Raw genomic sequence first — 27,299 nt, 5'->3', positions numbered from 1 at the left:
GAAAAAAATTGGTAAACTTCATCAGAATAATACTACAAACCTACTAGAATGTCTAAAATAAAAAATATTGACAGTAACAAATATTGGTGATGTGGAACAAATGAAATTCTTATACACTGCTGTAGGAATGTAAAATGGTACAGTGACTCTGACAACAGTTTGACAACAACTTACAAAGATAAAAATACACTGATCATATGAACGAGCAATCCCAATCATAGGTATTTACCCAAGAGAAATAAAAGCATGTGTCCATGCAGTCATTCACAAATGACCATGGCAGTTTTAATTGTAAATAATACAAATAGTCAAAAGCCAAAAATAACCCAAAAGTCCATCAACAGGTGAATGGATAAACAAGCTATAAACAAACTGACATATTGTGTTACATTATGAATCACTGAACAGCAACAAAATAAGGAGCTCTGGTGGCTCAATGGTTAAGCACTCAGCTGCTAACCCAAAGTTCAGCAGTTCAAGCCCACCAGCGACTCCAAGAGAGAAAAGACCTGGTGACCTGCTCCTGTAAAGATTTTAGTCTAAGAAGCCCTATGGAGCAGTTCTGCTCTGTCAAATATTGTCACTCTGAGTCAGAATCAATTTGACGGCACAGAACAACAACAAACTTCTGACTGATGCAATAACTTAGACGATTCTCAAAGGCACAATTCTGAATGAAGGAAACAAATAATTCTAAATAAGCCAGTCTGAAAGGGCTATATACTGTATGATTCCATTTATATGATATTCTGGAAAACACAAAACTATCGTGATGAAGAGATCCATGATTTCCAGAGATTAGGCATAGAGGGGCAGAGTTATGACTACAAAATGATAAAAAAAAAAATAGCATGAGGAAATTTGGGGGGATGATTGAGCTGTCTGTGTTCTAATTGTGGTGGTGGTTACATGAACCTATAGTGTATTAAAATTCATGGAACTGTACATCTAAAAAGCCAATTTTACTGTACCTTAATTTAAAAATAAAATGAAAGTTTTGAGGAGGGGTCTGTAGTATGATTTGAGTTTTCCTGTTAAAGTTTTTGGTCTAATAATGACTACACTTTCAGAATTAAGAACCAGTTTGGAAAAAGTTACACACCTTTTGTAGTAATAATAATAATTGCTTAGTAGCTCATAAATCTGGATGGGGGAAAGGCTTGGAATGTAAGCGGAAATAGGACTTTCTACACCTCCTCACCCTGCGCCTAACCTGAACTGGTCAGACTTACAACTGTTCCAAGCATAGTAATTTATCAACTTAGGTCACACCTTGTTGAAGCAAGTCTCCCCAATTTATCTCACCCCTTTGAAAAGTCTACAGCAATGAAGGGAGAAAGCAAGCCTGGGAAATGCTTAAAAAGTGATCTTTTATTTCAATATATCAGGTACATTAATCCTTTTTTTAAAGAGAATTGGAAAACTGGAGATAATGACAGTTGCTTTCTTCCCAGTTCTTACAAGAGGACAAAATTCCATTTTCAAAGTTGCAGTAAAAATCCAAGTTATGTAGATGAAGGCTGCACCCTCAACCCTACAGTTCCCTATGCCCTGGAAGAGTTAGTGAGTAGAGTGAGCCAAGACTAAGGAGATACTCTTCCAAGGGAGATTGTTGAAAGGGAATTGTAGTTTAGAGATCTGTCAATAGTGTAAAAAATCTAAGTGGAACCTGGGACGGGAGTATTGTCAGGAAGAGAGGGTTCATTTAATAGGAAAAGCTCGTATTTTATGTGTATATTTTATATCCTTGAAGACATGAACCTTAGGATAAGCAGCTGGAGAGGGCTTAGATTCAGTAAAGGCAAGGGAAACCATGAAGAGTGGAAAGAACACGGTCAGAAAGGAAGACAAAAAAGTCAATGGTACAATGACTCTATCTATCTCCATGAATACTGTGGATATTTTTGTTTATCATTTCTTCTAGCTATTTTCTGTCTGAAATCAGAAAGTATAATTCTTTTTTCTCTCACAGTCTCACATAGGACACAATTCTGGACCTGCTGGCCAGTGGAAAATTGTAAAAGAAAAGGGCTTTCCCCTCCTAGGACGCTTGGGTCCCAACTGAAATGGTTTAATTTATGTCCAAGTCATTCCCACCCCTTGGCAAACTTATAGTTAAGAAGCTGAGGGGACACTAAAGACTAAAAAGTAGAGAAAAAAGTAGAAAAGTTGAACACACTTCTTTATATTTCCATCTGTGGTAATATGTATTGAGAATGTGACCATTCCCTTCCAAAATCACCCCCTATTCCATATTTGATGACCAAAAAAAAAAAGCAAGAAGATGTATTTTTTATTTAAATGTTGCTTTCAAAATATTCACTTTAAGACACACTGAGCACTTTAACAAAAGAGAGGCCCATGCACTTGTTTGGAGATTTTTTTTGTGATAGAAAACTTTTTGTACCTGCCCACCAAGAGGGTATATAGTTCCCTAAAGGTAACATTACATGAAATTCCCCAAGATATTTCCAAGTTGTCCTATTACTCCCTCTCCCTCATTGAAAGGGCTATAATCATATTTAGTGAAACTGACCTAGTCTTTACCCAAGCAAGCACAGCTTTCTTAGAGAACATACCTATAACAGCTTGAGTGGAAACAGAGACGTTGTCTACAGGGGCCAACACTTCACTTCTTAGTGAGGTAGTAGAGATTTAGCTTCTTGAGGGGTACTTACATCACAATTTCTTACATGAGTTACAGAGGTCTTTGGAGGAGAATCAGGACAATTTTCAGTGTGATCTGAAGCTAAGCAGATGGTCACAGATGTGCCAGGACCCTGAAGGCTAAAATAAGGGCAGAGGTTCCCACAGAAGGTGATCTCAGTAAAGGAGTAGATGTGTGACCCAGCAATCATGTTGTAAAAGGACAAATCCCCAGCCTCCCAGTCCAGGAAAACTCCTATCCTGTGGGGGTGCTGCTTCAGGGACAGAGACTCTGACTTAGAGGTGAGAGCTTCAATTTTCCCTTCATTGCATGCCACTACCCAGAAATTCTTTTCTGGTTTTTCTATAAACCATCCCTGTCTCTTCACTGTATCTGAGCAAACACCCACAGCCCATCTAGTTCCAGGTCTACCTTCCGTCCCCATGTTTACTTCCACTTCCCAATAATGTCTCCCTGTAGTAAAGTGCTCCTGACCCAGAACACTGCAGATTGTTTCAGAGCTCCCTTGTCCTTGGTACATTGGAATGTCACAGTTCTGAGGAACATTCTCTATGCAAGAAACTTGTCTTCTACTTTGAGATAAGATGAGGTTGGGATGAGCCGTGTCTGGAGCCAAAGAAACAGCCGCTGCAGGTGTGGGGGAAAAAAAACATCAGCCCACAATAGAGAATGGTTGGCCTTAGGAAAGGTACAATTACTAGGAAAGAAGAATGGAGGAAAACAAGAGGGACTGAAATGGAATAGGCAAAACAATTTGTGTTCTATCCTTTGTCCATTAATAGAAGTCACACAATGTATAAAATGTAGAAAGAGAGGGTTGGACAGGACCTTGAGTAGCTATCTGTCCAGACAGGCTGAGACCATCCAGCCAAGAGGGTTGACTCATCTGAAAATCCCCAGCATCAGGTATTCAGGATGGTGTCTCTCTGTTCTCCTTCAAATGCTGTTCAATTACTGCCTGTTCTTGATAGTGAAGTCCTGTCATATTTACAATTGCAGTGTGCCTACTTTCACTTAAGCTTTCTTTAGTATCATTTTTCTGTGGACTTACATAATAGCTAAGTCATCCAATTTTCTTTTTTAATTCTTATATTTAATTCTGGAAACCCTGGTGGCGTAGTGGTTAAGTGCCTATATTTCTAATGGCCCAGGTTCTGGAATCAGAAAGATCTGAATTTCGATAATCACTCTGTCCTTAGCAGCTGTGTGATCTTGGTGAAGTTACTTTGCTTCTGTCAGCCTAAGTCTACCCTCATGATGATGTACATAATTATGGTAACTCAACATAGGATTACAGTGAGAAATAATGATATAGTGTGTAGAGAACTAAATAAATGTGTCTTGTCAGTGATGAATACTCGGTAAATTTTAGTTTCTGATAGGTATAGTAACACTAACAGCAGTAGCAATAGTAGCAATACTAATATTAATACGCTTCTCATCAAACCAAACTTCAATAATTAAAATTTTCTCATTAGAATTTGTATATGAGATATTAGAATATGTTTGAATTTTTGGAGGATAAAATCATTAGGAAATGTTTGTGGATACAGGGATATATAAAGTGGCATGCTCTAAAAATGGATATAGCCAAATCGACCCACAATTCTGGAAAGACTCAAATGATCAAGAGACATTTTTCACTTTCACAGAAATGCAACAAACACTTCTCTGTCTCAGGCCAGTTACAGAATAGTCTTCCTCTGACTGAACTACTCATCCAATGTTATTCACATGAAGAAATTCAAAGCATCATTAAAGTGTAATCTTCAATGTCAATTTCTTAGGGAATTCCTCTAATGCACCAATTTCTGTCATGGCAATCTCTTATTCCTTTATAACGCTCATCACAATTTGTATGTGTACTTCACTCTGAAGTCAGAGACCAGATCTGCTTTATTTGGTACCAAATAAATAGTTGTATAAATTCATGCTGAATTAATGAATGAATTAATGGTATCAGGATAGCAAGAAATCTGTTAACATTTCAGCATGAGATTGAGACTGAGAGTGGAAGTCATGGGATGAATAACCACACAGATATTATCAGGAGTTTATACAAATGCAAGAGCTTTCATTTGCACAGAGATTATGTGGGGCAGACTAAGAATGTCACTTGCCTGCTTTGAAATGTTCCTTTCTCCAGTCTGAGAAGAAAAAAAAAATTACATCAGAAAATATGCCAAAAGCATGTTTTCTGTCCTGGTGGTATGCCCCTGGCCAGGTATCCCACTCCTTGCTCAACAAAGGAAAATTTCCTCTCTGGAAAATGCCCTAGAGCCTTAGAAAATGCTGTGATTGAAGCCCGAAAAGAACATCGAAGTTACTTGCCAGCATATAAATTTGCTTTTCTCCAGTCTGAAATAAAACAGAGGAATTAGATTCTCCCATTCATACAGCCTTCACTTCAGAATATGAAATTATTACCACCATATGAAACCTGAAGGTTCATGATAACACTGTATCTCTGTTCATCTTCATTATATTACAATTCTGTGGAATTTGTCTTCTTCTAAATCTCCTGTCCTGTTTCCCACATTTTCCACATTCCACCAACAAATCAGTGATGAAATCTTTGGGTGTGTTCCTCTCAGAACAAGATAGGCCTAAGTTGTGAGAGCAGACAGAATGGTCGGTCCAACAATAATATCAACACCTTGTTGATATAGTTCCTTCCTTCTGGCTGAAAAGGAATAACAGCCTGCGAGATCCAAGTACACAGCATAGAGTCGGGACTTTACCTCCTCTGTAACTGCAAAGAAAGTGTGGAACTTACCAAGCTCTGCCTTGAGTGATTCTAAAAAGGAAAGAAATTAATAAAACAGATTTTACAGGGAAAAAAATCCAACCGAGGTTTAGTTTCAAGACTGTGTCACTTGCACATATCCTAAGTGTTACTTCTAGACACCTAGACCAAGAAATTTACTTGAATTGAATATTACGGTGACCATTTCTTCCTAATTCCTAATTTATACCAATGGATTTTCTCTCTCCAATGGACTCCATTATAATATTTTTCTCCCCGGGATCCTGGCTCCATGTCTTGTTGGAGACCTGAGAGCTCCGATTCCATCCTACATGTGTCCCTGTTTCCCAACAAATGCCACCCATGTGTACGGTTATGTTCATAAACCCATAAATTCACAACCCCCAACATGTCTCATTACCAGTTTTACCTTTGGCTTTGCTTTCTTTCTCTTTTTCCTTCTCGGCTTGCCATGCTCTCTTCTTCTCTTGCCGTTCTCTCCAGACCAAAAACAGAACAGCACCCAGGAGAGTCCCAAGTATAGGGAGAGTCACACCAAATGCTGCCTTCCAAGGAGAGGTCCTAGGGAAGAAGGGTTCTGACACAGGGCCCAAGACCTGGTCAATGGTTTCCACTGCACAAGCTTATCTCATCCCAAGTTCCTAATATCTCCTTCTTACTCCCTTCCTGTCCCCAAAATGAGAACAACTGACCTGGGATAGAAATGGTTTCCACCTGCTCTTCACCCAAAAAGGGGTTCTTCATGGAGCAGGACACTTTTCCCTTGGTGCTGTCTGTCACAATGAGGGATGCCTCCATCTGGAATAACCCATCATCATCTTGGGTCTCATCCTCCGAGATAGATGGTATCTCTTCTCCCCTTTCATCTTTCCATTGTACCTCAGGCTGGGGAAACCATCCTTTCCCTGTGCATATCACTCTTATTCCTCCACCTTCTGGACCCACCATGAGGATGAGAGGACCAGAACCCAGACCTGGAGAGGAAAGCTGTTTGTCTGAGACCTGGACCCTCGTTTGCCCAGAAATCTCTAACATTATATACAAACACCAGTGTGGGGAGATGGAAGAAGCATCAAAGTTCTGAGTGGGAGTTGAGAGTTTCTTCTCTTCTCCACATGAGATAGATGTGTGCCTGTGACACAAAGTCACAGGAGACTTCCTGGGCTTGAAGCTGATTCTAGTACTTAGACTTATGCCTAACATATATTCTCTATCTAAGCATATCTGCAATTAGATCATAAAAGGACATAGAAGAGGGACAAAGTAAAATCAAATATTAAAAAAAAAACAAACTACCAGAACATTAGAGATTCCCGTTGTCCCTTTGAGAGTAATGTCTATCCTGTTTTTGAACTTAATATCACATAGTATGAATGCTATTCAGTATGGTTGAGTCCTACCCCAGCTACTCAGATGTAGGAAATATATTAGGAATCTCAGCTACATTATCTTTTTTGGCTAATAATTATAACACAAGCAGTTATTATAATTAAAAATGAAACTGCATCAATGAGATAGATGTGTACACGACAAAACCCATGGTGGTCGACTCAGTGCTCTGTGAACTTCCGTTTAGTCCACCCTTTCACGGTGGCCCCTTTCTTGAGGACTTGTCAACATTCCAAGATGGAACTCACTTAATGGTTTTCTTTGCTTCACTTACTTAACATTGATAATTTTCTGACCTCAATGCTGTTATTTATTTATTCTTTTCCTGCAATAGCAATCCACCCTGTCACAACCCAGGTAACCACTTCCTCCAAACAATGAATTGCATTTTAGACCTCACCAGTAACGCTTCCAACTGAATCTCCATCCATTACTATAGCTGATTGAGGTGCTGGTCTGAGAGTAATGGTACTTTTTGGGAATTATGGTGTTTACTTTCAAAATGCTTGAAAAGAGTCATGGGAGGGGAAAGTAAATCAGCTATTTTTAGAATAGGTATTTGTGGAAGTAGTTTAATTTTAAAGTACACCACAATAAATGTGTAAATAAATTAAGAGCATTTGGGGTCAAAGTCACTGTCTAGGATGTTGATCAACTCCAATCGTACCTGCCTCTTTGTTTCTGTTTTATTCAACATCATCCCTCCAAACTCAAACACACAACACTTACATTTCCCTGAGGGTGACCTAATATTCTCAGATAATGACTTACCTATCACTTTTAGCTCCAAACTGGCTTCGTCAAAGTCACTATCTTTCTTAAAAAAACACTTGTACATTCCATTATCTGAGGCCCGGAAACTGTAGATTCTCACTCCTACTCTTCCCTCGGTAATATAATCTTTCACCAACTCTGCTTGCCCTTTGAAGTCTACCAATTGTTCTGCCACCTGCTCCATTCCATCCTGATACACATACACAGCCTCTGAGAACTGAGAGCGAAACCACCGCAGCTCCATGTTCTCCACACTCATGGCTGGGGACACATGACAAGGCAACATGGCGTCTGCACCCAGCATGGCCACAATGGGCTCTGAGGGACCAATCACCATGAAGGTATCTGTGGAATAGGGCCATAGAGAACAGAATATCAGAATGACCTGCCTGGGTATTTTAGGACACAGCATCATTTATACAACAATTATTTGCAGCACGTATTCTGGCTAAGGATCTGGCGGTGAACAAAACAGAGAGGATTTCTAACCTCGTGAGCTTCCAATTAACAGGAGAATCTCATGTTAAATCAAGTTTTCACTGTAATGGTGGTGAATACTGTGAAGGAAGATAAGAGAGTGCTGGGGAATCATGAAATTGGAGTTTTTAATCAGGTCTGGGGCAACAAATAATGAAGTCCTCATGAAGCTGAGACCTGAATGAATTAATGAAGTAATTCTACCTGTCTCTTCTCTCTAAAGAGGTGTAGAGGCAAGTAAATCATCACATCAAAATAGAGGATTTAGAATCCACCCAGGTATATATGAGGAGTGATGGGGTGATTTAGTCATTCTATTCTGAAAACAAGAGAACCCAGCTACGGAAAATATAAAATGTTCTTACCTGAACACCACATGGACACTTGGAGAAGCAGGAGAGAGAAGAGACCTCTTGGCAGAGAGAAGTCCAGGGAACCCACCATCTCTTCCCAGTGCAGGGAATAGTATGACACAGAGGAAGGTGCTGCAAATAGCTGGAGTAAAGACAAGAATAAGACCCACAAGGTGAAAAGAACATGACTAGGGTGTTCATCAAAAGGTCAGCAGTTCGAATCCACCAGCTGCTCCTTGGAAACCCTATGGGGAAGTTCTACTTTGTCCTATAAGGTCACTATGACTCAGAATCAACTCGACTGCAATGAGTTTTTTTAGAGTGTTCACAGTGCTTCTAGAGATGGCCTCCTAGAGCTCTCAGACAAAATGCAATGTCTCTCCCAGGAAACATCAGGACAGCCTTTCACACTAGAAAAAAGATCTTTTGTTTCCATTTTCTAAGGAGACGGTCTTCATCTTAACAGCCACATTCTGCAGTGATAAATCTGTCCACAACCTCTCTAAACTCTTCCGTTATTCAAGGTTATTTTGTCTAATGGAGGAAAGATGAAAGAGAGGCAAAGAGTAGCTGCTGAGAGAGATGGGTGTAGCACAAACATTACTCTGGCCTCAGTGAATTTTCTCTTCACATATTCCTGTATGACTGAGCAGATGTAACATGGCCTGTCCTTGTCAACCCCCAAGGTCTTTGTTTGGATTCTACCACTTCCCTCCCTCTTGCCTATCACCCAGAAGACACTCATGCAACACTCACATCTTTTTTCTTCTTACTGAAACATCCTGGACTTACTCTCACTGAAGCAGACACCATGGATACATGCTTTCTGCCATTCCTTCCTTGGGTGCCTATAGAGGTCCTCTGTGAGTCTTGCTCCAAGATGCCAAGAGAAGACCAGATTTCAAAAAACACAGGGTTCAGGAGGAAGCGTTAGGTGGTCTTTTAAAGAGATTCAGAAAACCGGAAGCAAGAAGAGCCCCACATAGTAACCCCTAAGCAGTGCACTTCTCTTCCGTCACCCTGACATTCTCAAAACTGAAAGTAAAATGAAATAAGGAAAGAGCACTTTGACCTGACCTCAGTAATAAATCTACCTAATAATTATATATTTACAAAGTGTGGAAAGGATTGAAAACAAGGGACTTATTTAGTTCTGAAAAATATATTATCCAAGTTAATAGCACAGGTAATAGATGACTGAGTTAAAATCCTATCTAGGCTACTTACTAGCTTATGACTTGGGATGAGTTACATAACCGCTCCATGCCTCAGTTTCTTCATCTGGCAGTGGGTTTAGTAATAGCACCTACCTCAGGTTTTGTGTGAGTTTTACATGAATTAATATATGTAAATCACATGGAAGTGTACTGGGCACATACAAATTTTACATAAGTGTTAGCTATTTTTATTTTAATTCTATGCTCAAGTCTCCCCAGTACGTTTGCCATTATGATCATAAATTTTCTTATGCCAGTTAGAATCCTCATTCCTTTAGATAGGGAATTGAAAAGACTTAGACACATTCAAACTTTCCAACTGTCCTTCTCCCAGACATACCAATTTCCTCCAGTGACATCTAGGTTATATCTATCATGATGAGGATAAAAGGTCCATGGTCCCAAAATGATTCTCTGAACACTTTCATCTTCCTTTCGCGCTGTGAACAACGAAAAGGAGAAAGGATGAGATTGTTGTCCTCTGCTTATATTGTTAATTTTTATATTGAGGATCCTTCAAGTCCTATGAATTCTGAGATAATTATTTTCCTTGCTTAGAATGACAGAAACAATTCTGCATTGGAACCTGAAACAGTTAAGAAAGCTCTAATTTACATTTTTTAAAAATCTGCATCCAAGATCATCTTTATACAGTTTAACAGACACAGGAAAACAAGGAATAAAAAAATACAAACCTGACATATTTTAACAAAATCATAGCTAAGTCAATATTAATATAAAAACAAAAATGACATTCAGATAGAAATCATTCAAAAAAACAAGATTACCATTTCAATAGAGATAAGTTATCATTCATCAACAACGTGTAACTGTCAAAATATTGTATGGCTCCGTCAACATACAGCAGAATTTAAAAATGCTAAATCAGTAAGGAATTAAAAGAAAGTTATAGCTAATCAGAAACAAACAGAACAATTACAGAACATATGAGTACATTTATAGATATTTTGTATAATAAAACAAGTATGCTATATCAAATCTTTTACATTATGACTTGTTTAGATCCAAAATTTTTTATAATATTGGTTTAATAGAAGCTCATGTAAGTCAATTAAGATGGTTGCAAGAAAACTTACCTACTCCATTCCTCTGCTGTGCTCAGAGTCCCAACCCTTTCCCAGATATGCCAATATAAATAAATCCCAAAATAGCTGTTTATTCCAAGTATTCCTTTTGAAACTTGCTTAAGTATCTAATAATTTCATCAGATATTTGAGTCTGCATTTTTCAAACAGGCAGGGTTTTGACTTGGATATGAATGATGCTATCATGCTTTTGAAAAACTATTTAGTCTTATGATCAGTCACCACCACAGTAAAGCCACAAATCTCCCTTGAGAAAACTCTATTGGGAAAGGCTACCAAAGCCAGAAGGAAATAGACCAAGGTAGTAGGTGTCTTCTCCATGTCAGGATGGCTAACTTCAACAGACATCTGCAAAATCCCCCGTCCTTCCACCTTACTGCAACTCAAATAACAGTGACAACCCAGGGTGGGAGAAAATAGATTATGGGAAGTATCCCGGAAGAATCTATACCTTTTTCCCACTTCAAGCCCCTGTATTCAAAACCTACAAACTTCACACTGTATATTAGCAGAGTTTTATGAAAGGAAATCCGAATCTCTGCTGGTCTAGAACTTTCTTGATTTTGTCCTTACATGTAAATGTTAGTTTTGTTGCTTAAATAATTGTAGTTTAGGGAAGATAAAAAGAACATTCAATTGTTTTCTAGCAAGGGATAACAGATAAATGATGAAACATATGACCCTTTCTTTTGTAGATAACACATCTCCCAGACTACAAAGTTTTTGTTTGTTAGCGTATCTGTTTATCTTAGAGCTCTAAAGAGTTACAAGAATATATGTTTAAATGACCCTATTTTTTTCCTTCAGTGATTCAACTTTTCGCGAAATACCCTTTCAATCCTGGTACCATGATTGACTTTCAAGTATATTTTGTTTAGTCAAAAAAGCCAAACACAAATATGCACATACCATGTGATTTATTTTTGGTTGTTTTAGAATAGGAATTAAGCTATTATGATATGTGTTAGAATACTGTTTGTCTCTCATGGGATGGATTGACTAAATACAGATGCGAGAGGAATTTCCAAGAGATAGAAGGACTGTAAGGACAAATACAAACTGAAAATGTTGCTGTTTTTGATGTTGTTAGGTGCCATCGAGTTGGTTCCAACTCAAAGAGACCTTATGTACAACAGATCTATCACTGCCCAGTCCTGTGCCATTCGCTCAGTAGTTGCTATGTTTGAACCCATTATTGCAGCCACTGTGTCAATCCATCTCATTGAAGGCCTTCCTCTTTTTACCTGACCCTCTGCTTTAAAAAGCATGATGTCCTTCTCCAGGGCCAGATCCCTCCTGATAACACGTCCGAAGTATGTGAGATGAAGTCTCGCCATTCTCACTTCTAAGGAGCATCCTGGCTGTACTTCTTCCAAGACAGATTTGTTCGTTCTTTTGGCAGTCCATGGTATATTCAATATTCTTTGCCAACATCATAATCCAAAGGCAGCAATTCTTCTTTGGTCTTTGTTATTTATTGTCCAGCTTTTGCATGCATATGAGGCTATTGAAAATACCATGGCTTGGGTCAGGTGCATATTAATCCTCAAAGTGAAAATAAAAGGCTTTAATTCTCCCTGTTGAAAAAAAGGGAAGAGGCTTCCCTCCTCCCCTGTCCTTCCAGAGTTCACTTTAAATAACTTACCATTGTAAATTCTTTCTCTGTTTCTTTAAACAGTGTGTAAATCCAGGATGCTTCCTCAAAGACTTGGGAACCAACTCTTTTGAAATGTAATCAAGGAAGATCACACCCCACCTCCCAGTTTTCTGGAAGGAAATTTGTGTAACTTCAAATTTTCTGCTATAAACATATTAGAAAATTACCGATTTTATCTTTAACAACTGAATGTAGTAGGTTGTGTCCTCTTAGCTATAGAAAGGGTCAAATTCTGTTCTGTCTTTGCAATGTCTTCAGGGTTCTACAACAGTCTGGTTTAATCCTTATTCAGTAATAAAACTTTTTTTTCTCTTCCTTTTCTTTTGTGGGGAGGTTTTCAGGATTGGGAGTAGATTTTGTTTTTAGTAACTTTTCCCCTACAGCATTTGTGAAATCTCAATGAGATGTGAATTTCAAAACCATGCATCTTCTTGTATGCAAATCACAGCTCATAAATTTAATATCTAGAAAAGGTGCATGCACCTCACTATGTCTAAAGAATATTTATTTAGGATCCCTTTGGCCAAACTTCTAGTAGCTCACATCGTTGTTGTTGTCAGGTGCCGTCGAGTCAGTTCCGACTCATAGCAACCCTATGCACAACAGAATGAAACACTGCCTGGTCCTAAGCCATCCTTACAATCATTGTTATGCTTCAGCTCATTGTTGCAGCCACTGTGTCAATCTACCTCATTGAGGATCTTCCTCTTTTCTGCTGACCCCGTACTCTGCCAAGCATGATGTCTTCCTTCAGGGATGGATCCCTCCTGACAACATGTCCAAAGTATGTAAGATACAGTCTTGCCATCCTTGCTTCTAAGGCACATTCTGGTTGTACTTCCTCTAAGACAGGTTTGTTTGTTCGTTCTTTTGGCAGTCCATGGTATATTTAATATTCTTTGCCAACACCACAATTCAAAGGCGTCAATTCTTCTTTGGTCTTCCTTATTCATTGTCCAGATTTCACATGCATATGATGTGACTGAAAATACCATGGTTTGGGACAGGCGCACCTTAGTCTTCAAGGTGACATCTTTGTTCTTCAACACTTTAAAGAGGTCCTTTGCAGCAGATTTACCCAATGCAATGCATCTTTTGATTTCTTAACTGCTGCTTCCATGGCTGTTGATTGTGGATCCAAGTAAAATGAAATCCTTGACAACTTCAATCTTTTCTCCATTTATCATAATGTTGCTAATTGGTCCAGTTGTGAGGATTTTTGTTTTCTTTATGTTGAGGTGCAATCCATACTGAAGGCTGTGGTCTTTGATCTTCATTAGTAAGTGCTTCAAGTCCTTTTCACTTTCAGCAAGCAAGGTTGTGTCATCTGCATAACGCATGTTGTGAATGAGTCTTCCTCCAATCCTGATGCCCCATTCTTCTTCATATAGTCCAGCTTCTCGGATTATTTGCTTGGCATACAGATTGAATAGGTATGGTGAAAGGATACGACCCTGACACACAACTTACCGGACTTTAAACCAGTCAGTATCCCCTTGTTCTGTCCGAATAACTGCCTCTTGATCTATGCAAAGGTTCCTCATGAGCACAGTTAAGTGTTCTGGAATTCCCATTCTTCTCAATGCAATCCATAATTTGTTATTATCCACACAGTCGAATGCCTTTGCATAGTCAATCAAACCCAGGTAAACATCCTTCTGGTATTCTCTGCTTTCAGCCAGGATCCATCTGACATCAGCAATGATATCCCTGGTTCCACATCCTCTTCTGAAACCGGCCTGAAGTTCTGGCAGTTCCCTGTCTATATACTGCTGCAGCCGTTTTTGAACAATCTTCAGCAAAATTTGCTTACGTGTGATATTAATGATATTGTTCTATAATTTCCACATTTTGTTGGATCACCTTTCTTGGGAATAGGCATAAATATGATCTCTTCCAGTCAGTTGGCCAGGAAGCTGTCTTCCATATTTCTTGGCATAGATGAGTTAGCACCTCCAGTGCTGCAGCTGTTTGTTGAAACATCTTAATTGATATTCCATCAATTCCTGGAGCCTTGTTTTTCGCCAATGCCTTCAGAGCAGCTTGGACCTCTTCCTTCGGTACCATCGGTTCCTGATCATATGCTACCTCTTGAAATGGTTGAACATCGACTAATTCTTTTTGGTATAATGACTCTGTGTATTCCTTCCATCTTCTTTTGATGCTTTCTGTGTCGTTTAATATTTTCCCCATAGAATCCTTCACTATTGCAACTTGAGACTTGAATTTTTTCTTCAGTTCTTTCAGCTTGAGAAACGTCAAGCATGTTCTTCCCTTTTGGTTTTCCATCTCCAGCTCTTTGCACATGTCATCATAATATTTTACTTTGTCTTCTTGAGCCACCCTTTGAAATCTTCTATTCAGTTCTTTTTCTTCATCGATTCTTCCTTTTGTTTTAGCTGCTCGACGTTCGAGAGCAAGTTTCAGAGTCTCCTCTGACATCCATATTGGTCTTTTCTTTCTTTCCTGTCTTTTCAATGACCTCTGGTTTCTTCATGGATGATGTCCTTGATGTCATTCCACAACTCGTCTGGTCTTCATTTACTAGTGTTTAGTGCCTGAAATCTATTCTTCAGATGGTCTCTAAATTCAGGTGGGATATACTCAAGGTCATATTTTGGTTCTCGTGGGTGTGCTCTGATTTTCTTCAGTTTCAGCTTGAACTTGCATATGAGCAATTGATGGTGTGTTCCACAGTTGGCCCCTGCCCTTGTTCTGGCCGATGATATTGAGCTTTTCCATCATCTCTTTCCACAGATGTAGTCAATTTGATTTCTGTGTGTTCCATCTGGCAAGGGCCATGTGTATAATCACTGCTTATGTTGGTGAAAGAAGGTATTTGCAATGAAGTCTTTGGTCTTGCAAAATTCTGTCATTCGATCTCCAGCATTGTTTCTATCACCAAGGCCATATTTTCCAACTGCTGACACTTCTTCTTTGTTTCCAACTTTCGAATTCCAATTGCCAGTGATTATCAATTCATCTTGATTGCATGTTCAATCAATTTCAGACTGCAGCAGCTGATAAAAATCTTCTATTTCTTCATCTTTGGCCCTAGTGGTTGGTGCGTAAATTTAAATAATAGTCACACTAAGTGGTCTTCCTTGTTGGAGTATGGATATTATCCTATCACTGACAGCGTTGTACTTCAGGATACATCTTGAACCATTCTTTTTGATGATGAATCCAACACCATTCCTCTTTAAGTTGTCATTCCCAGCATAGTAGACTATATGATTATCCGATTCAAAATGGCCAATACCAGTCCATTTCAGCTCACTAATGCCTAGGATATCGATGTTTATGCATTCCATTTCATTTTTGACGATTTCCAATTTTCCTAGATTCATACTTTGTATATTCCAGGTTCCGATTATTAATGGATGTTTGTAGCTGTTTCTTCTCATATTGAGTCGTGCCACATCAGTGAATGAAGGTCCCGAAAGCTTTACTCCAACCACATCATTAAGGCCGACTCTACTTTGAGGAGGCAGCTCTTCCCCAATCATCTTTTGAGTGCCTTCCAACCTGGGATGCTCGTCTTCTGGCACTCTATCAGACAAAGTTCTGCTGCTATTCATAAGGTTTTCACTGGCTAATGCTTTTCGGAAGTAGACTGCTGGATCCTTCTTCCTAGTCTGTCTTAGTCTGGAAGCTCAGCTGAAACCTGTCTTCCATGGGTGACCCTGGTGGTATCTGAATACTGGTGGCATAGCTTCCAGCATCACAGCAACACACAAGCCCCCACAGTACGACAAACTGACAGACACGTCACATTCTAACTAATATTATGTAATTGCTATTTGTGTCCCTGATTATCATTAAACATTATGTGACATAAGGAAGCATGAATTAAACTTTGAAAGAATGTGAAATGAAATCAACCTTTGAACACATCCTATGTGCTGACACAGTGCAATTGTGTTATTATTTCTATTCTACTATAGAAAGTCCTAAAGTTTTTGAAGCACAGACCCCTCCATTTCCAACCTCAGCTTTCATCTTGCACAGCTCTGTAGGTGCCCTGCATCGTCATTTATGATGTGATAGGAGGAAGCTTGCTTCTTTTGGTTTTATTCTCTATATTAGTTAATCTTATGAGTTGAACTTTGGGGTGACTGACAGACTCAAACAGCATACAAGAAGATGATTCCTTCCCCATGTGGATCCAGCCCACTGAAGGTGAGAGAGAGAGGAGCTACACCCAACACTATCAGTCTACAATCCAGCCCAGTCCAAAGTCCTCTGAGTGGCCTTATTAGTTCCACTTTCAGAGTACCGGAAGAGCTGGAAGTAGGCTTTGACTTTCTAGTTAGACTTGCTCTAGAAGCTGCATTCAAAATCCAGTGCTTCTTGACAATCTTGTTTGTCTCCCTAACCAAGAATTATTTTTCCAATCAGGGATGAGTTAGAAACCACCCTCCCACAACCCCAACCCTGTTCCTGTAGCTAAACCTTGGATGCCGACCACAAGAACACCAGGTGTAAATTGTCTCTGGAGCTGAGCCTTGTAGGTGCGCCGAGGAACCAGGAGCTTCCAGGAATCCCTCGGCTCAATTCATATGGTGAGAGAGAAATGTGTGGTGCTGTGCAGATGTGTCTGTGGGAGGTGAGGATGCTGAAAACAGAGAGGCTTGAATTCTGGTCCACATGGTGAGAAAACTCCTTTCCCTTTTGTGAGTTAAGCCACAAGAGCTGATTGTGGTAAAAATGAATAAACAAATGAAAGAAGGACAAGAGTTCACAGAACACTACAGAACAATCTACAGTTTATAGTTCTCCACACCTGCTGGGGAAACAGTTGGTTTTCATAAGAAAGGCAGAGAAAGAAAACAGTGATACATTGGGGGTGGGAGTAGGGCACTAGAATAAAAAAAATTGCTGGGTATGTTTGCCTTAACCTGTGTGCGGGACAAACAGCCAAAAAAAAAAAAAAAAAAAAAAATGTTTACAAGTAAGTCTTTAAATAGAGGTCTTTTCTTTTCTAAGAACTTACAATCGGCCTCCTTTCTCATCACCATCTCCTCCTGCAGAGTATCTCATTGTCAGAGTTAACATCTCCATGTTCCCTGCATACTCCACTTTCTGCTCTGAAGATGGTGGATTTCCCAGACTTCTCTCCAGCTAGTTTCCTCATTCATTTCCTCCTTCTCCTGGTGTCCACATGGTGCGCAGCAGGTCAGTACTCCATCTCATTTTTTTTTTTTTAGTTTTTATTAAGCTTCAAGTGAACATTTACCATTCCAATCAGTCTGTCACGTGTAGGTTTACATACATCTTACTCCCTTCTCCCACTTGCCCTCCCCCATTGAGTCAGCCCTTACAGTCTCTCGTTTCGTGCCAATTTTACCATCTTCCCTCTCTTCCATCTCATTTTTTAAAAATTTTTTTTCGATTGTTCCTCTCATGTAAATGATACAACCTGCCCCCTCTCACAGACAGTTATTTTCTGAGGAAAATGAGGTTGTGTCACCTACTAACAGGAGACTCTAAGGTTCAGGGCAGAATTGAGGGTGTTCTCCTTCATATCAACACCCCTTGCTCCTTTGAGTAGTCCTCATAAATCTCATGGCAATAATATTTGCCTAAATTGTTGTTGAGTATATGCAATTTTAGTCTCTTCACTCTTAAAGTAACTGAAAAAAATATACCTGGTAATGTTCACACTACCGTGAAAACCTATGTCTGAGTACAAAGACTTTGGACTTAGGCTTCCTGAGCTCTATCTGGTTGTGATATTGGAAAAATAACTTATTCTTTCTGGGACATGTTGTTGTTAGCTGCTATGGAGTCTTCCCTGACCCATGGCAATCCCATGTACAATGAAATGAAACACTTCCCAGTTTTGCGCCATTCCCATGATTGATTGTAGATTGGACAATGTTCTGTGGTGATCCATAGGGGTTTCATTGGCTGATTTTGGAAGTAGATTACTAGGCCTTTCTTCTTTGTCTGCCTTAGTGTGGAAGCTCCAGTGAAGCCCGTTCAGCATCATGGGATTGCCATGAGTTGGAGTTGATTCAACATCAGTTGGTTTTACTGGGACACAAGTTCCTCTTTATAAATTAAAGAAACCTTCAGTATGAATTTTCAGACACCCAGATTTGGAGATCAACTAGCTATGAGATCACAGTGATGACATTTTGCTGTTGTCTCTTTAATTTGTTGTCAATTAGGCAGTGACCGTCAAAAATTTTAAATGACCATATATGTTGGCTCAGCAATTCTACTCGAGGGATGTCTTGCACATAAATGCTCTCACATGTGCACAATATATTTGCGTAAGAATGTTCATTGCATGACTGCAATGATACTAAGCTAGAAGCATTATAAGTATGCATCAACAAAAATTATGATTAATCAGTTAAAGCTGACATATATAAATTTTAATGATTGGGTAACGCTTGTTGCAGAAAATGATATACAACAGTCCTATTTGTGTGAAATAGAATTATTTTTCCTGCTACATTGTCACTGTAAGTAATGTTTCATACCTTTTTCTAAACCAAATTAATCACACAGCTACCTAAACAACAGTATGGTATCAGTCAGCTAAGGGCCTAAATCTTTGAGTTACACCAGCACTCTGAGTTTTACACAGAATGGAGAAAAAGGGGGCCATGGACTCAGTCCAACGTAAATGGCCGCTGTCATGCTCCCTGCCCAGACCATTTGATTGGCCCTCTCTGGGACTGTTGGACACTGGCAACTTCCCCTAAGCTCCCATGCCCTTGCCTCCTGGGCGTCCGTAAGGACATCCCTTTCTGAAGTTTTCCCATCTTGGAGTCACTGCATTTTCAGGCCTTGAGGCCTGACCAGTCACAGAACCTATAGTTTCCTGAGCCTCAAGTTTTCTCAACGGCACCAGTCATCTTTTAATCATCATGGGTTTCTGTAGTAAAAATAATTTTCAGACATTCTGCATCCCACTTTGAAGTGTGGCATCTGGGGTCTTAAATGCTAACCAGCGTCCATCTAAGATGCATCAATTGGTCTCAACCCACCTGGATCAAAAGAGAATGAAGAACACCAAGGTCACATGATAACTATGAGCCCAAGAGACAGAAAGGGCCACATGAAGTAGAGATTTACATCATCCTGAGACCAGAAGAACTAAATGGTGCCTGGCCACAACCAATGACTGCCCTGACAGGGAGCACAACAGAGAACCCCTGAGGGAGCAGGAGAACAGTGGGATGAAGACCCCAATTCTCATAAAAAGACCGGACTTAATGGTGTGACTGAGACTAGAAGAATCCCGGTGGTGATGGTCCCCAAACCTTCTGCTGGCCCATGACAGGAACCATTCCCCAAGACAACTCATCAGACATGGAAGGGACTGGACAATGGTTTGGAGAGAGACGCTGATGAAGACTGAGCTACTTGTATCAGGTGGACACTTGAGACTGTGATGGCATCTCCTGTCTGGAGGGGAGATGGGAGGGTAGAGAGGGCTAGAAACTGGCAAAACGGTCACGAAAGGAGAAACTGGAAGGGCTGACTCATTAGGGGGAGAGTAAGTGGGAGTATGGAGTAAGGTGTATATAAGCTTATATGTGACAGACTGACTTGATTTGTAAACTTTCACTTAAAGCACACTAAAAATTATTAAAAAAAAATAATGTTCAGGCAGATGGCTATGAAATGACTAAAGGAAGGAACATCTCTGGTTCAGAGGAATTCCAGTTTAGGCTTGCTGCATCCTCCTTCCCTCCCCTGGGCAATCCACCTACACTGTCAGATCAGAGCCATCCTGCATCTCACCACCTGGAGCCACAGGCCTCCAAGTGCTGCCTGCTCTCATGAAAATAATTTTTATAAAATTATTTTTCTGTAATTCTAAGACTTCATACTATTTAAAAATAAAAGCCTTTCTTACCTTATAAATTCTACTTTTCACCCTGGAATAAAACACTAGTAATCTTCTCAGCCTCCAACGCGAAGTAATCTAAATCTCAAGGTCAGAAATCTCCACCTGCTTGCCTAGGAGCAGGGTCCAAACCCATTGCCGTCGAGTTGCTTCTGACTCTCAGTGATCCTATGGGACAGATTAGAGCTGCCCCACAGGGTTTCCAAGGAGTGCCTGGTGGATTTGAATTGCTAGCTTTTTGGTTAGCAGAGGAGCTAGTAACCACTGCACCACCAGGGCCCCAGGAGCAGGGTGCTAGGATTCAAAGAGAGAGAGGAAAGACATACTTTCCATTTACCAAAAAGTAATAATGGTAATAATAATTGCTTAATAAGTTCCCTGAACCTATTTAATTAATAATGAATCTCTTATTTAGGTTTTATATAACTTAGAAATGAACACTATTTGTAAGTGTATAAAAAATACATTTCATATGTGACACTCTCAACAGTTGTTACTTCTGGAGAAGCTAATGAAAACTGTTGGTAAGGGGTAAGGCGAATATAGTTGAAAAAGTTTGATTCTGCTTCTATATATATTCTTTTAAATTTTAAAACATATACTACTTCTTTGGAAAATAATACAAATAATAAAGATGTTTGAAACTCTAAAGGAATGCAGTTGGTTTTTCATCTCATTTCTTAGTACTTATTCCCCTAATCCATTCCTGATCTCCACGCAGTGTCGGGGTTTGCCGTGAAGGGACCCTTGGAGCCTGTTGTAGCCCTGCTCGGCGGTGACGCCACTCTGCCTTGCCAACTGTCCCCTGAGCAGAGTGCAACCCACATGGACATCCGGTGGTATCGAGCCCAACTCTCCCCGGCTGTGCTCGTGTACCAGAACGGACAGGAACAAGGTGGTGAGCAGATGCTGGAGTACCGCGGCAGGACAGAGTTGGCTCAAGACACCATAGGCACGGGGAGTGTGTCGCTGCTGATAGAGCAGATCCGGGCCTCTGATAATGGCCAGTACCGGTGTCTTTTTAAGGATGGTGACATCTCCCAAGAAGCCATTGTGGAGCTGAACGTTATAGGTATGTTACCTTGGCACAGAGTTTCTATATTGCGGTATAAAGCAGAGAAAAAAGTGAGGTTATCTGGATTCCTAATGGGCATTTCTTGTGATCTTCCATAAGTTCATATGCTATTTTACCTTGCAGAATATCAGTTTTCTAAACTATAAAGTGAGGATAAGACTACATATTCTATTCTCTTACACCAAGGCAGGCAGTAGCAAAAAAAGTGTTTTGATATCCTAAAATTAATTCACTAGTATTAGTTCAGATAACTACAAACACTTTAAATTATTAGTTTTTACTCAATCAGGAGAAACAACTAATAGAATTAAACCTCTTTTCTAGTTTTAATTATTCTTTTTTTTTTTTCCTTTCCGGAATGACTCCAAAGTTTTCTCAGTCCAAGTTCAGTGAATTCAGCTTTAAGGTGAATTCAAAACTGAATCCCCTGCCCAAAAGCAAAGACAAGAAGGCAGGACGGGACAGGAAAACTGGTTGAATAGACACTGAGAAACTGGGGCAGGAAGGGAAAGAGGGAGAGTGTTGACACATTATGGGCATTGAAACTAATGCCACAAAACAATTTGTGTATAAAATTTTGGAATGAAAAACTCATTTGCGCTGTTAAATTTTACCTAAACACAATAAAGTTAAAAAAAAAAAAAATCACAGATCAGCCTAAAGCTGGTCATGAGCAGCTACTTGACCTGTAAGTTTCGGTTTACCCATCAGACCACTGAAGGTAAGTTTGGCCTTCAGCCTCTGGCACCCCTGAGTCTGGAGGACCACAGGCCTCAGGTACATGATTTTTCTCCTCAGGCTTGGGCTCTGCCCCTCATGTACACATGACGGGGCTTGAGAATGGTGGGATCAGAGTGCTGTGTTCCTCAGGCGGCTGGTTCCCAAAACCCAAGGTGCAGTGGGAAGACATGACGGGAGTGAAGCTACCATCCCTCTCGGAGTACCAGACTCAAGATGGAGATGGACTTTTCCATGTGGAGGCATCTCTTGTGGTCACAGACAGCAGCATGGGCAATGTGACCTGCTCCATCCAGAATCCTCTCTCTGGCCAAGAGAAAGTATCAGCCATCTTTCTCCCAGGTCAGTGAGGCTCAAACCCCAGTGCAGAGTTGAGGGGTGGTAAGAGAGGGTGGAAATGAGGGCAGAGGAAGAAGAAGGGCTAAAGGGAGCAATTGAGAGAGGGCAGGGTTTCTTTCAGGTCAATTTCTGACTGTGTCTCCATGTGCCCATGTCAGAGCCTTTCTTCCCCAGGATGTCTCCATGGAAGGCAGCCCTGGCTGGGACACTCCCTGTGCTGGGGCTTCTCCTCATTGGGACCAGCTACATTGGATGGAGAGAACATCAAGCCAAACACAGAGAAATAAAGAAAAGGAAACAAGAAGCTGCAGAAAGAGATCAAGTGAAGAATGAGAAGAGAATTGCACTTGTGGCCAAAGGTGAATTGGGACAGCAGAAAAAGTCAGAGGTTCATGGAAAAGCCAAGTATATGGGTTGTGTTGGGTGGATTGGGAAACCCAAGATTGCCAAAGGACCCAAAGGAAAACACAGGGTACCAAGTATTCTGCAGTACTGGAAGTCCTATGGAGGGGAGAACCATGTGTGATGTTAGATTAATGGACAGTGTTCATGAGGTCACTAAAGTGTGGCTCCGCAAACATACATTATGTGCTTTCATGCCTCTGTGCCCAAATCTGTGCTGCTGTTTCACCTTGTGGAAATGGCTTTCCTTGCTTTGTCTCTGTACTCTTCCTTCAAGAATAAGCTTTAGAAACACCTAAGAAATCTCACACTTCCCTAAAGCATGGGCATTTCTTCCTCTGTGACTCCGTGACACTTCCAATGTAGCTATCCTGAACGCTTACCATTTTATATGTGATATAAATGTTATCTAATCTTTCTTACCTACTTAACTATGGAATCACCAAGGGAGAGTCAAATTGAATTCACTTAGGTGTTCCCTAAACTCAGAAACAGATACAACCCAATTTGATAGATTTCGTGTCTCCTTTTCTTTCAGAGACCCTGGAGGCAGATCTTGGTGAGTCTTGATTCTTCTATTGACTTGTGTAGAGTTAGCTTCCCCTTTTAACACCTACTCTCCTTCTCTTATTGACTGTTTTTTTCTTTCAGTACGGCGAAAGGCCTTATACAATGAAGGTAAGAGACTCTGGGTTTACTACGTCATCTGGTAGCCTGATGCCCAACAAGTTCTCAGCTCTCTCTCCTTAGATGAAAAGACTAAATGATTTCATGATAACTAATGGAAGAAAAATAAGAAGGGAGAGGACTGTGAGGCCACAGATTAATGTCTCACCTTGTCTTTCCTGATTTTGTTCTGTTTTAGACTGGAAAAAGGCCCAGCTTTATCCTGGTAAGTAACACTCTGGTCTTAAATCTTGTCAAGTGCCCCTGTTATTCTGGGCATAATTAGCTGTCAGAGATACAAACACAGACACACCTGTGCACTTGCAAGTTGTGGAAACTGATTTGTTACCACTCTGTGTTATTGGTATTTTATTTGTAGGTCCTAAGGATAAAGGAGATATAACTGCTACTGGTAAATTCCACAACAACACAGCTGGAGTGAGACTCAACAGGAAGAGTTAATCCACTCACTATGGAGAGAGGAAGGGACAGACTTAGAGTGATTTTGATGGTATTTGGGAAAAATAAATAATGCCCTATTTTGTTAGCACTTCTGCTAACGTATTGGGAGTACATGCAAAGTTTAAAAGAGCATATAATGTATTTATTATAGCATTTTGTCTTTGGAAAAATACATTAACTATTATTTTACTAAGTATTTTATGTATTCAAAATAAAGGTAGTAATGTTCAATATACAGGAACATAGGTTTTAAAAGTTTGAAAAGCAATTTATTCAAAATATCTTAATTTTGTTTGTAAAACTTATTTATCTGGTGGTAGAGGGAACTGGCTATTTTTATACCCTCTAGTATCTGTGTCTATGTATTGTGTATGTTTAACACATACACAGAGAGAGAGAATATATAATATACAGGTGGAGATAATAATATACTCTGTCATTCATTGAACATATACTTGTGTTCAATGAATTTATATATGCCAGCAATTGTGCATTACAAAGACATAAGCCATTTTCCCTGAACTGTGGGACTTAAAGTTCATTGGAGGAGGTAAACTAGGAATCAGGCAGCTACACAGCCTGATAAGTGCTCTTGATAATGTGAGATCAGAGGAGCCGTTCCCAAGCATTATTGGTTAAGTAGTTTCTCTTGAGGATTTACTTAGGAAAGCTTCTTAAAAATACTACTGTAATTCCAGTAGAAAGAGGAAAATATTAATCATGAGAACACTTGAGCTTTAGTTCCATCTCCACCAATTACAGCTGAGAAGTCTGGTCACATTCTCTCTCTTGACCTCTGTCTCCATGTCGCTAAGATGAAGAGATTGAAATACATGATCCCGGATGTCCTTCTTGACTCATGTATTCATAGATTCTATACATCTAGTCCTACAGTTCTTGCAGGAGGGCAGTTCTTACAGAAGGGTAGAAGTTCTTACAGGAAGGCAGTTCAGTGAGGAACCACAGCATTGTTCCAGTCAAGAACTATGAATATGTCCTTATCTTTCTATTCTTCAGAAACTCCAGAAGAATATCTAATATCTAAATAATTACCAGTCCCATCATGAGAGAAGTGATACAGTGATATTAACTATAAGTAATCTGACTCTGAAGAAAAAGATAAAAATTTCTAATTACAGGGGCCAGAATAACAGGGGTCAGTCTAATGACCTTAGTCATAAGACTAAGCCCTATTATGGGGAGATCATAGGCTGGAAAAAGTGAAAAATGAAATGAAATGAAATGAAAGGACAGGGCATAAATTTTATCCTCAACTAGTACTGGAACCAGTTGCCCTTGAGTCAGCTTCAACTCATGGCAACTTCATGTGTGTCATGGTAGAAGTGTGCTCTGGGCAATTTTCAATGGCTGATTTTTCAGGCTTTTCTTCCACAGCACCTCTGAGCAGACTAGAATCTCCAGCCTTTCAGCTAGCAGCTGAGTGCATTAACCATTTGCACCACTCAGTAACTCACTCTTCCTTGACCATGAAGTTCATAAGGTCTGAAAAGTACAGTACAGTGGTACTTTTAGCATTAGTCAGCCTACTCCTGGTCTTCTCCAAACCTGGCTCAAGCTGGAGAAGCTCATTTCCCCAGCATCAGGCTAACCTGAGACAGAGCACAGAAATCATACTATTTGTCCTTTAGTTTCTGGACATTACCAGAATCTGAGGGACTTGGAGGAGGGAGTAAGGAGAGTTAGAAGGAGGAAGTGAAGAGCCAGGACAGGAAATGTCTTACCTCCTTTTCATTCTGGGTGCATTTTCAGCCCAGTCTCAATATATATTGCTCTTTTTCAGACTGGAGGAAAGAACAGTTTCAGCCTGGTAAGTGGTTCTGTGTTTATCTCTGTGGCTCCCCTCCAAATTGCCCTTTGGTACCCTGGTTTCCCTTCCTAACACCACTGCTGAGTTAAAAAGACAAAGGCAGCTATCTTGCAGCAAGGAGCGAAAAAGACAAAAAAATCATAAATGTCAACCTGAACTGAAAGTTGCTGCCAGGACCACCCAGTCTCCTTGTGCTTCCACCTTCACATGTTGGCCAAGCTGTCATATGTGTGGGGTCCACATGGTTCTGAAAACAAAAATTAACATATCCCCTCAGTTTATGTGATAGCTAAATTTTCTAACTAAGAAAAAAATCACTCGAAATTGCAAGGGTAATGCAACTACTCTTTTTAAACAGGTCAGCTCATGAAAGACCTGTTACTAATTGAAGGGAATGGGTATAACTTGTAGAGGAAAGTAGAAAGAACACTATTCTCAAATGAACACTGCAAGTCCTTGGCTCACACTAGCACTCCACCAAAACATTGAGGGTAGTGTAGACTAGGTAATAAGTACATACACACTCAGAGGAGAGGTGTTCTTTCATGGCTCACTCCACATTTGCCCAGTTTCTCTAAGGTTTCTCCTGTACAACAGTTTTCTGAACTATACAATGGTGATATTTTCCTTTTTTTTTTCTTCCAGCCCTTGTGACTTTGAAACATGAAAACTTTCATCAGAACAATTCAGACCCAGAGGAAAAAGAGAACTGTAGCAAGGAAACACATGATATATCTCTCAGTAATAAGAAAGGAGATGGCAACCTTATTATACTTAATCAGAAAAGCTTTACTTCAGGAAGATATTTTTGGGAAGTGGACACTGGAGACACTGATGAGTGGGCTCTTGGCATTTATGAGGTACACATAAGTGACAATGAATTACCAAAAGATGTACCACTAAAGAAATTCAGAGTCTTAGAGAAAAAGGGATGTAACTACAGGGCTCTCACTTGTGGTCCCAAAGTCATTTCCCAAGAAGTGCCAGTCTTGATAGAGAAATTTCCACAAAAGATTGTGATTTTCTTGGATTATGAGGATAGTGACATCTCATTCTATGACATGACTGAGGGTACCCACATCTTCTCCTTCACCCAGGTGAGCTTCTCTGGGTCACTCTATCCTTACTTCAAACATAACCCTATGGAGCTCTCATCATCTGCACAATGTTAAGTGACTTAGAGGAAGACCCTATACCATGAATACAGTAACTCATTCTCTGTAAACTCCAAGATCCTGTATCTGTGAGTGGCCTTAGTCTCCACTGATTAGGTGACCTCCTGGGAAAGCTCTATAAGTCTCTGTGACTAGAGTTTCTGATCTTATCAGGCAGTACTTCTCAAACACTCTGCAGAGAAGGATCAGATAGATGTTGTTGTTGATGATGATTGTATTGTAAATATTGTTTTTTGCTTTATATCTAATCAATTGCAGACTGATAATTCTCTAAAATAAATTTACTGGAAAAAATTAAGTAAATAAAAATTTTTAAAAATTGCAAGTATCAATTAT

The 27,299-nt window shown here is 39.9% G+C and overlaps 2 protein-coding genes across 2 annotated transcripts; one reads left to right on the top strand and one right to left on the bottom strand.

The window, feature by feature from the left end:
- Positions 1 to 873: 873 nt before the first annotated feature.
- On the bottom strand, positions 874 to 8,585 carry LOC100654655 (butyrophilin subfamily 1 member A1-like). Its single transcript, XM_010601551.3, has 9 exons — positions 8,441 to 8,585; positions 7,596 to 7,943; positions 6,128 to 6,409; positions 5,845 to 6,012; positions 5,445 to 5,465; positions 5,325 to 5,351; positions 5,000 to 5,026; positions 4,789 to 4,815; positions 874 to 3,295 (listed from the first exon to the last, which is right to left on the bottom strand). The coding sequence occupies exons 1-9, from the start codon at positions 8,517 to 8,519 to the stop codon at positions 2,637 to 2,639; spliced, it is 1,638 nt and encodes a 545-aa protein (XP_010599853.2). The 5' UTR covers positions 8,520 to 8,585; the 3' UTR covers positions 874 to 2,636.
- Positions 8,586 to 19,010: 10,425 nt separating this feature from the next.
- On the top strand, positions 19,011 to 26,960 carry LOC100654941 (butyrophilin-like protein 1). Its single transcript, XM_003422221.2, has 9 exons — positions 19,011 to 19,044; positions 21,000 to 21,350; positions 22,152 to 22,433; positions 22,589 to 22,789; positions 23,371 to 23,391; positions 23,484 to 23,510; positions 23,698 to 23,724; positions 25,762 to 25,788; positions 26,434 to 26,960. The coding sequence occupies exons 1-9, from the start codon at positions 19,011 to 19,013 to the stop codon at positions 26,958 to 26,960; spliced, it is 1,497 nt and encodes a 498-aa protein (XP_003422269.2).
- Positions 26,961 to 27,299: the final 339 nt, after the last annotated feature.

The sequence above is a fragment of the Loxodonta africana genome, chromosome 1 (assembly GCF_030014295.1).
Source record: "Loxodonta africana isolate mLoxAfr1 chromosome 1, mLoxAfr1.hap2, whole genome shotgun sequence".
NCBI lineage: Eukaryota > Metazoa > Chordata > Mammalia > Proboscidea > Elephantidae > Loxodonta > Loxodonta africana.
This window is presented reverse-complemented; position numbering and strand designations above follow the sequence as displayed.

Coding starts and splice junctions, on each gene's coding strand:
- LOC100654941 (XM_003422221.2), top strand. CDS start 19,011: ATGGAGAAAAAGGGGGCCATGGACTCAGTCCAAC. Junction 19,045..20,999: donor GGCCATGGACTCAGTCCAAC/GTAAATGGCCGC, acceptor ATCTCCACGCAG/TGTCGGGGTTTGCCGTGAAG. Junction 23,511..23,697: donor AAAGGCCTTATACAATGAAG/GTAAGAGACTCT, acceptor GTTCTGTTTTAG/ACTGGAAAAAGGCCCAGCTT.
- LOC100654655 (XM_010601551.3), bottom strand. CDS start 8,519: ATGGTGGGTTCCCTGGACTTCTCTCTGCCAAGAGGTCTCTTCTCTCTC. Junction 5,027..5,324: donor GAAGGAACTATATCAACAAG/GTGTTGATATTA, acceptor GTTTTATTTCAG/ACTGGAGAAAAGCAAATTTA. Junction 4,816..4,999: donor AAAAGCAAATTTATATGCTG/GCAAGTAACTTC, acceptor TTTTCTTCTCAG/ACTGGAGAAAGGAACATTTC.